The 10,763-nt window shown below is 37.0% G+C and overlaps 1 protein-coding gene across 1 annotated transcript; it reads left to right on the top strand.

Annotated features, from left to right (window-relative positions):
• The first annotated feature begins 916 nt into the window (after positions 1-916).
• On the top strand, positions 917-1,267 carry LOC138874666 (uncharacterized). Its single transcript, XM_070153443.1, has one exon. It carries the CDS (start codon positions 917-919, stop codon positions 1,265-1,267), a length of 351 nt encoding a protein of 116 aa, XP_070009544.1.
• Positions 1,268-10,763: the final 9,496 nt, after the last annotated feature.

Raw genomic sequence — 10,763 nt, 5'->3', positions numbered from 1 at the left:
GGCGGCTGGAGCTTTTTAGCTTGCCGAATTCAGTATGTTGTCGAATGGGGGGCGTGTGAGAGAGAGAGAAAGCCATTGAATTTTAATAAATATTATATTTTGAATATACAATTTCAAATATTCAATAAGTTTAGTGTTAGTAACTTGAAATATTGAACTTATTTCGTTCATTGTTGCTATATGTGGAATAGTCTAAGAGCATAACAAAACTTGCCAAAAACTATCATCTCTTTATTCCCCTAAAAATTGATGGATTGAGTTGTTTACGAGTTAAGACCTACGGTATTCCGGAGGTCAAAAGGTCAAATTTCCGATAAATCCCTGAAGTCAAAACCTTATAGTATGAGTACTTTTTTTTGTGGTTTCCAGCCAATCTCTTGTGTTTGTTACTTTCTGTCTATCGATGGTTAATGTGACCCATTTTCACCATTGAATCAGACTAATTTAATTTAATTTTTAAGTTAAAATTTAAATATTCATATATTTCATGACATATTACTACTAGTCATGATTTTTAATATTAACATTTTGGAATAGAGGATAAATATCTTTATAGTATGACTATAGTATCACTTTAGCCCGCGCCAGAAACTATTTATATCTGGTAACCGAAAAAGTGTATAAAACTTGTAGTATAATTTTTGTATATAACATACAAAATGTAAAAATATACAAAAAATATATAAATTTTATACCTTTTTCGGAGTGTCATTATTCCTATTTTTGTACACTTTTAGTTAGCCCAACCAATGTTTTATGAACCTCTAGCCCGAGTCATCGTCTATATATTAGCAGTCCAACATTTCTAAAGCCTTAATCTTCTCTCCTTCATTCCTCTCTGTCGCTCTAACCACAAAACCATCACAAAAGACTCAAGAGAGAGAGACAGAGAGAAAGAGGAAAGAAGAAAAAAAAAATGGAAGATTTCGCTTTAGCTCATCGGAGATATGTGAACAGCGGCCAAAGGATAGGAATTATCGATGACAAAGCCTATGCAGTTAATAACATTTACGTTGTCCGAGCACATCATCATTTTCCGACGACAACATCAACGGATATGATGCCTTCTCATAAATACCAAACCTCAAAATCCAGTAACTATCAATTACCAGAGAATCGGCCATGGTATTCAACGCCGGAGCTTAAAAGGAAGAAAAGGGTGGCCAAATATAAGATATATTCCATGGAAGGAAAAGTTAAGAAATCTTTCAAAAATGGTTATCGTTGGTTCAAACATACTTGCTCTAGAATTATTCATGGGTTTTAATTTAACTTCTTCGTCTAGGCATGTAATTTGTTTGTTATCGTTTATGTAATATTCGTGCATGTTTACATGCATGGTGTTATGACAATTACGTTATTGTATTTCTTCAGCAGCTTCTTTCCTTCGTTATTTGTATTTTTTTCTCTTTTGGTTAATTTCCTCGAAAACGTAATGGATTGATTGTGCAATTCTAGTGGCTCTCTTTCACATTTACTTCTTTGTCGTTTTATGTTTGAATTTTAGTTTTAGAACTTCTATTAGTTTCACAATTAGAAATTTTTAGAATTTTCGTGTTCGAGCTATGGAATCAATCATTGATGTCTGCGTCAAAGGTAGTTGCCTATATTATATTCCTTGGAATGAGACTTTTCCTCGGACCCTGCATGAATACAGAATGGTTTATGCATCAAGATGCCCGTGAGAGGTTCAGGAAATGAAAGAGAGATGGTGAGAAAAGAACTCACACCTATTATGTTGGACATTTTTCGTTGTACCATAACCATTAAACTGGAAGTCTTGATAGTGCATTATGTGAGTTATTGTGTATGTCGAAGAAGCAAGAATCGGGTGTTATTCGGTTTGTGTTTTAGATAGGATCCTTTTTGTCTTTATTTAAAGACGAGTAATATTTCAACAAATCTTCCTTACTCCTTCTTTTGACGTTTTCTTTTCTGAATGCTGAGATTAATCTTAATGAGGAGGTCTGTTTTGATAGAGGTTGATCATCTCATAATGGAAGTGTCAGAGCTATTAGTAAATGGATTTTAAATCTTTAAGGAGGTTAGAAGTAGAAAAAGTAGTTAATATTTGGTAACATAATGTCTCTTGCAACTAGGATTTCAAGGGTCAATTTAGACATTAATTGTCATTTAGAATGACATTAGTTGTTGATCCATTTAGATAATTAAGATTTTAAGTTTTAAAAGCTACATCTCAATAAAGTTATTACAAAATATACAAATCCTAAGATAATCCTAACAATGATTTTTTTTGTCGGAATGGGAGTGATTATTTGGTTTCTATACATGATTCATCATTTTGTATAATTGTTGATGTATTTATGCAAAAACAATTAATAAATAGTAGCTGGTAGTTACATGAATTGAAGTCATTAGCAAAGGTCTCTTTACATCGATCATTGGTAAACCCTCACCTTTTAGAGTAGATAACTGTTTGATTAGTTTAGTAACGGTTGGTATAACAAATGAAACTGCTTAAGGACTGGATTATATATTCTCTTATGGTCACATCATAATTAACTATAAACTTTAGTGTATCTTGAACATATATGAAAATGAAAGTATACGCACATGAAGTGAAGAAAAAACTTACCCGCACTGAATGTTTAAATTAAACCATATAATTTATATAGCGATGATGATAACTAAGAGTCCATTAAAGTGTATAGAGAACTTGGTTCTCTATCAGTTTTCGCAGAACACACACAGCAGTAAGTAAATGAGACAGCAGAGTTTTACGTAGAAAACTTCCAGCTCACAGGATTAAAATCACGACCTACACTCGTAGGATTTCAACTTCACTAACTGAGCAAACTTTAGATTACAACCTATTGTAACCAAGGAATTAAACTCTTAATCTCTCTCACCTACTTGTAATAACTCTATTACAAAGTTCACACTTTGACTAACTCTAGCCAAAACACAAACACAAGGTTTATGGTTTTACAAACAATCTCCTAAAAATGTTTCTAAGTAAGCTGGATAGGAGTTACAAGTAGATAGCACTAACAAGGGCAGAACAATACTAAGGACATATGATAACACAGTGTTGGGATCTGGTCCTTCGTCCTTTTATTACTTTGTTGTCGGCAGCACACCTGAGAGAAAGACTTGATGATTTAGGGTGTTCAAGTGTATGTGTTTCACTTGCCTCAATTTGATAATATGTAAGTGAGGTCATTGGGATGATGTAAGCAATTATCAGGTACAAGGCATGCTTTAGAAAGTGATTGATGCACTGTTGTGTGTACAGAGAAACAATGCAACGCCTTTACAGCCGTAGAGAGTTGACTTGTATTGTCACCGGAGGAACTGATAGCCATTTGTTCCCCCTGCCATTTCTTTGACTCAAGTTGTTGGGAGTTGTGCCAGACATGAGTCTTGTTGTTCTTGAACACTTTGAAGATGTGTAACAGGTTCCCAATCTGGTTCTAATAGAAAGTTTGTTAGATCATCAAAATACACAAAGGTACCTAACTTAACAATTTGCCCCTTTTTGATGATGACAAACTTATAATTGAAGTTCTCCCTAAGAACCAGATCTCTATACGATTTTTCCTGTAAAATGATTTTATGACCCTAAGAACCTGTCCCCCTAAATTTTCTTCCCTCTTTTGGCATCATAAAAAGATTATACACAAGCAAGTGCAAAAATAAGTCTAGCAAAATTAACTCATGCCACATGTGTGCACACAACATGGTTAAAAACAGAACGCAAGAGTATAACATGCATAGCAAAAGATGAGATGCTCATTAATTTAAAAGAGAAGAAACCAGAGATAGTAACAACATTGTTACAAATAGATCCACATAAAATAACTTAAAGTACCAGTCATAAGAACAACAACCAAAAAAGGACACTAGGGTAGGGCATACATCATTCAAACAGGACACTGGGAAGAACGTTGTTTAAGGGGCACTAAAAGAGGGAGGGAAGGATGAGGAGGCAAGAGTTCTGAGATGAATATCCATTCGACCATTTGCAGACAGTTGCTCGTTGATCAGTTGTGCTTTCAGGTCCTCGGCCTATTTTCTCAGGACTGCATTTTTAGTGGTCAAGCGGGCAACCTTTATACCTTGGTCACTGCTGGAACTAGGTGCCTCCTTGGCTTGACTAAGCTGCTCTTCAAGAATGGCATTCTTGGCCTTTAGCCTCCTTATTTTCTCATTTGCAGCATTCTGAGCATTAATCAATTGGAAAATAGTTGAATTACTGCCAATACCCCCTTTCTTATCAATACACTCACACTCCTCCAAGGCTGTCTTGGAGAAAGTTTGCTTGCGAGTTCCTACTGGTGCTTTTCCCAAAGGGACTTTGAAGAATTCAAATACCTTAGTGAGCAAAACCCCATAAGGCAAACCATGGTTCCCGTCCTTGAAGTCTGCCACCTTCTTAATATGTTCGATCATAATACTAGGCATATTAATGGTGGTGTATGCATCCAGAGCTTCCATGAGGAATAAGTCTGCTTTGGAGGTAATTGAGCGCCTTTCTGTGTGTGGAAGCAAGAACATGTTCACCATCTCAAACATAAGTTGATACCCTGGAAGGAGGGCCTTCTTGTGCACCCATTCCCCTGCTGCACAACCTGATCCTTCAAAAAAACTCTTCTAAAGTTAGGGAAACAGGTCCCTTTAATAGATGAGAGTCCTTCAGTAGGCACTCCCAAAATACTCCCTAGAACAGCGTCTTCCATCACAAAATCTACTCCATTTACCGTCAAGCAAATGTTATCATCTTCCACTGTAAACATATCCGCGTAGAAACTACAAACCTCCTCGTCATAAACCTTGGAACTCTGATTGGTAAACAAATGAGTCCACATCTGAAATTCGCAGATGTCAACCAGTTGCCTCATATGCCTGACATTTCGAGAATGTCAGCTTCAAATGTTCTGCCCCATAGCACCCTTTGTTTCTTAAGGTTTTCTCTGCTTTTAACCTTTGACACAGCTACTTTGGCTTTCTTGGAGGAACCAGATCCCTCTTTGTCACTAGCCTTCCTCTTCATAGACTTCTTCACACTTTTCTCCTTCTATTTAGACTTCTTACTAGACTTCTCTCCTTCAATAACCTTTACTTCATCAAACACCACAACTTTCATAGATGAACCTCTCCTAGACTTGTGAATTAAAGAAGCAGGTTCCTCATTCACCCTTTTATCATCAACATTCACGACATGTGTTGAAGGCACGTCCCTTTCATTCACTAGTTTTTACCCTTTTACCAACCTCAGTCTTTTCTTTTTCTAGTTTGTTTCTCTTCAGAGCACTCTCAACTGTTTCTTTATTTTGCTGCCTGGTGTTGGGTCTTTTAAAAATGGGCTCTTTGGGAATTGCCCTACTACTTCTAGCAGCGATGAAACTAGCCGCAGTCACATTATCATAGTATTCATCACTTTTTCATTTTCCTCTTCAGATAAGGGTCTCATTTCAGGAATTATAAAGTCCAATGATACTGTATCAAAGTGAGGAGAAGGAGCAGGGTCAATACTGACCTGGGGCTCTTTTGAGGAGCATGGGGTTTCATCCCAAGTAAGAGTAGAGTGCTCTTCTTGGGCATAGTGAACGGGTCCCTCTATTATTTTCCCAGTAGTACTTACTGGTGCCAAGTTTTCAAGAGGCATCATTTCCCCACCTTCAATTCCATATCCTTGTTCTTCCCCATGAGACCCAGTAGTAGCATCACAACACTCATACACTCCAACCAGTTCTCCCTCTATAGTAATTAGTAGCATACTCTTAATAGCTTCTCTCTCATTCACCCCCAAAATAGAATTAGAAGATGTATGAGGGATATTATCTGTCGGAGTGGCAATATTCAGATCAAAACTTGGAGCAGGCACTTCTGATGCTTCACCATTGCCAACAACATCTTGTTAGGCTGCAGAGATTTCCCCACCCCACTGATTGGAGACCTCCTGTCCCTCTTCTCCATCCACTATGTCGTCCTCTACCATTTTTTCTGGCGAGGCAGGGGGAGAGGTTGTAGCAACAAATCTTTTGGGGGTTTGAGTCTTATAACTATGGTAATAACCAAAACTCGATGGGGTTGGAGAAGAACCAGTAGGTAGTTATTGGTATGGTATGGGGTTTTGACTGGTGGTGGTAGGGACTCAGACTCACGCTCCAGTGCTTCGTGAGATGACAACACAGTAGGACTGACACTGGGAGCATTTGAAACCTCAAGATTCTGAGACATAGTGAGTTTTGGAAGTGGAGACACGAAAAAGAGAGGGATTTTGAGAGACAAAGGAAATTTTATGGCTTTGATGTGGATATGTGTAAGAGAGACGTCTTTTTGGGTTATTTAGAGGAGGTTGGGGACTGGTTACAAACGGGTGTAATTTATTGGGTAGACAGGTCGATTTGCAACGGGTATGACTTTTGGGTTTTAAAGAAAGGATGAGAGAGAGGCGAAAACATTTAATGACGTGGAACTTTTATAGCCGTTAAAGATGTGAATGACTATAACAGGAACTACTAACCTGAGTCAAAGGAACCAGGTTCCCTGACTAAGTTTTGTAAATGTGAGCCTCGTCCTTTTACCAAGATGCAATGTTATTGGCTGCTTGTTTGCTCTATAGTTGACATGATTGTTTACTTATGATATGCTACAATTGCATATTTTAGTCGCTTATTACACTCAAATTTACTGCACTTTAATTGAGTTTGAGCTTTAATCGCTAGTGTCTTGCACTAATTGTGTGTTTTATGCCTTGTAGGATTGATTCCGAGCTATGTAGATGTTATGGAATGAATTTAAGTGATTTGGAGCTTTGAAGTCTGAGTAAAAGCCCAAGGAATTAAGCCGGGATCGTATTCGGGGATCAACGAATGATAGAGAAACAAAACAAAGAATTGAGTAGGTATATTGTGCACTGTCTAGTAAAATATACATAACTTTTTGCTCAGAACTCCATTTGAGCCTCACAATATATTGTTGGAAATCTAACGCAACGAGCTACAACTTTCGTGTTTTATATTTTTCCAAATTCCAAACAGGCCAGGGTGAAATATGCGGTCGAAACTGTGACCGCAGACCTGACGCGACAGAAATAGTATACCTGCCATATACCGCGGTTGACCGCGGCCGCGACAGTCCAGACGTGAAATATTGTCAATTTCCGCGTAGGAGAAGGTATAATTGTTTGGACCCGACCCTACTTGGTATATATACATGGAAAAATGGTATTTTTAGGAGTTGGACACACTTTTGACAAAAAAAAATTAGACCTAAGGAGGCTAAGGAGACTGAGGATTCGACCTAAGGAGTCAAGAACACAATAGGAGCAAGGCGGGGAATTCTTCAACGAGTTTTTCCTTCCTCTTCCTATTTTTCATTGTTGGTTATGATTTTTAGTATTGTAGTTTTACATACTATTATGAATAGCTAAATTGTTATCTAGGGTTTTGATAGAACGTTTTGTAGGATAAATTCTTGTTATGTTTTTATATAATTGAGTCGTTGGATTTCTCTACTTGTTCAACTACGTGTTTATTGTTGTTGATTGAATGGCCATCGATTGACTGTGCCTATTTATTATGTATTGTTTGAGAAAGGATACATATTTAGGTGATTGTTGAACAACGTCACTCCTAACGTATGTGAGAAATAAATACAGCGGGTTTAAAGGTAGGTTTAGAAATAACAAAGTCTTGACGTGGTCATAATGAGCGGTTAGATAAATCCAACTAGCGTAGTTCAAGAGAATATGTCTAGTAAATTGTTGTAGTTGCTCGAGAGACAATTACGGCACCTAAAGTGCTCACGATCAGTAGATAATACATTGGCAAAATTGTAGGGAATATAGCTAGAAGGATTCCGACAATTGGGGAAAATCATAACTCTAGACCTCTTTAATTTAGTCTCCAACCCTTTGTCTCGTTAGTTGATAATTTTACCGTTTTCTAGTATTTGCTAGTTAATTAGTTAGAAATATAAATCTCAATCTTTATAATTTAGAAAATTGTTCAAACTTGTCTTTTTAGTGATATTAAACAGATATATCTAAGCCTTAGTTCCTTGTGGGATTCGACTCCGGACTTTTTAGACCGGATTATATTTGCAGCGACCGCTTATCCTTTTTAGGACTAGAGTTGGGCGTGATCAAATTTTGGCGCCGTTGCCGGGGAACTAACGGTGTAGTTGTAACTGTATATATTGCTAGGTTTCGAGTTTGAACTTTTATTTTGTTTTCTTTTCTTTTGTTTTTTTGTATTTTTTTATAACTATTGATTTGAGAAACATGATATCTCGGAATTATGGGAATTTAGATGTAGATAATTCCACTATTGATCTACATACATATTGTGAAGGAAACCACCCGTGGCAAAATTTTCAAAATGTTCCTGAGAGCGAGTTATGTGCACCAACTCAATCTTATTTGTGGAATGTGTGTGATGTGTATGGTGGTAAAAATGGTCACTTTTATGGTTGTGCTTATATTTCTTATCTTCCCCCAACCCCTTATTATGATGGTTCTACCTTTTCTTGTGAAGTTAGCAGGAATAAAGAGCATGGGGATGCAGACCTGAAGGAGATCAAGGATATGTTAAAGTGCCTTCTAGAAAAAAATAATGAGAAACAACTACAGATAGAGAGGCAAGAGGCAACTATTCGCAACTTGGAGGCTCAATTGAGTCAAGTGGTTGGAGCTGTTAATGCTCAACAAGTCAATATTGGGTATAGTAGCCAAGAAGAGCATGAATTTGATGTGTTAATTGGGGAGGCCAGAGTAGAACATCAACAACCTAGCCAACTACAATTTGAGGATGTCAATGTTGAAAAAGTGGGACTAGAGTCAGCCTAGGACATTGAGGATACAAATTTTGTTGACTCTAGTATCATTGATGTTGAGGATGCTGAAAGTCATGAAGTTTATGTGTTTGAGCGCATTGGTCCTCACTCCAAATATTTTTCCACATTGGGCTTGAATGATGATATGGAAATAGAGTCATCCGAGTCGATTGAGGAGTCAAGGAATGAGGAACAAGGTGCCTACAGTCTGGAATTTTTCTTGCCAGAAAGACAGGACTACATACCTCATCTAAAAGCCAAGAAGTGTAGAATAGTACAATGATTGCTTGGGCCAATTAGATTTGTTCCTCCACCCCTAGATCATAGCCGAAAACTTGATGCCAAATTGGGGGTTCAATTTATAAGCTCAAGGTGGAGGCAAAAAGTGATTCGCGTCGTGTCGCGACGTTAAATCAAGCGCTTGTTGGGAGGCAACCCAACTTTATTGCTTTCTTTTATTTTTTTATTTTTTTTAATTGAATTATTTTTGTAGTGTCAATTTTTTATTTTCTAGGAGCATGGAAAGCAAAGGTATTGGAAAGATGCAACAACAAACCAAATGGTTGGAACTAAGTGTGAAGTACCCGCACGAAGGACCAAGCTTGGGAAAAGTCTGAGTACCCCATGAGCTGTTAGTGCTTCGACCTTTGGCCTACCAGGGAGTCTCTTTTATCCTTTTGTTAGTTATGGTGTGCATTGGGGACAATGCACAATTTTAAGTGTGGGGTGAGGAGATTGTCTGGGTGACTTTCTATGCTATTTTAGTTATGTTAGTTTAATTGAATATTTTTTTAAATAGAAAAGATTGGACTTTTCCCAACGATGGATCTATTAGAAAATTTTATTTAGGGATTTAAGTCTAAAAAAAAGATTTTCTTTTGTTATGTAGTGTAGCAATTACTCCTTGGTTTTTCTTTAAACCACGGTTCTTTTCCAAGGGTTTTGTTTGAACCGGGTGTAGTTATTTTTTTTTGGAGTATGAGGTATTGTGTTGTGTTTTGAATTAAAGCAATATCTCTTGACTTTGTTATGCCTTGAGAATAGTGAGTACTTTGGTTGTGACGCTTAGGCTCAATTTTTGGCTCTTGTATAAGTACCATAAATTGTATGATCTTAACTTTGCTTAACTGCTTTGACTAGAGTGTCTATGAATCCAATCCTGAGTGAGTTATGTGCCATGTGTGTGCAAGGTTTTGTGTCATTCTGTGCATTGCATTTGATGCTTAGAACTTGCCCCGTGTGTTTGCAAAGCGAAATAGTAGTTTTATTCAGTCTTGGAAGTGATATAGGCGTTTCTTTATTGAGCCAGATATGTATATTTTACCCACCTAATTGTTATGTATCATAATTAACCTCTTTGAGCCTGTAATCTTGTTTTTTTGGCAACCACATTACAAGCCTTACCCATTTGTTTGAATTAATCATCTATTTGAACTTTTTAACCTCTCATGAGCACTTGAATTATTATGAACTATGTAAAAGTTAAAGTGTGGGGTGGTTAGTTTGGCTTTTGAGTGGAACTAATGAAATAAGGAGAAAGGTGCACTGTTTTGAAAAAAAAGTAGGAGCCACTTGAATTTAAAAAAAGAAAAAAAATAGTTGGATTGTTGTGAAAAAAATAATTCCTTGATAAGTGGTGGCTCTTTATGTAAGTGTGCTTAAATAAGAATGGGGTAATATACATTGATGTGAAGGTGGAGCTTTGGTTTGACATAAGTATGTGGTTTGAATGTTAAAGTATGTGTATTAAAGTGCTTAGGGAGGTGTAGTCACTCTTATATCTAAATGTATTCTACCCCTCCCGTAACTTACGTTACAACCAAATAAAGTCCTAATTGATCCTAGATTGAATGAGCTCGATGAGTGGAGTAGTACACTACGGACAAGTTTATGGTGCATCTTTTGTGGCATATGAATGTTATTTCTGAGAGTGAGTGAATTCTTTCTATCTTGACTTCCTA

The sequence above is a fragment of the Nicotiana sylvestris genome, chromosome 1 (genome assembly GCF_000393655.2).
Source record: "Nicotiana sylvestris chromosome 1, ASM39365v2, whole genome shotgun sequence".
NCBI classification, from domain to species: Eukaryota; Viridiplantae; Streptophyta; class Magnoliopsida; order Solanales; family Solanaceae; genus Nicotiana; species Nicotiana sylvestris.
Note: the sequence above shows the minus strand (reverse complement) of the source record. Positions and strands in the feature narration are given on the sequence as shown.

Coding starts and splice junctions, on each gene's coding strand:
- LOC138874666 (XM_070153443.1), top strand. CDS start 917: ATGGAAGATTTCGCTTTAGCTCATCGGAGATATGTGAACAGCGGCCAA.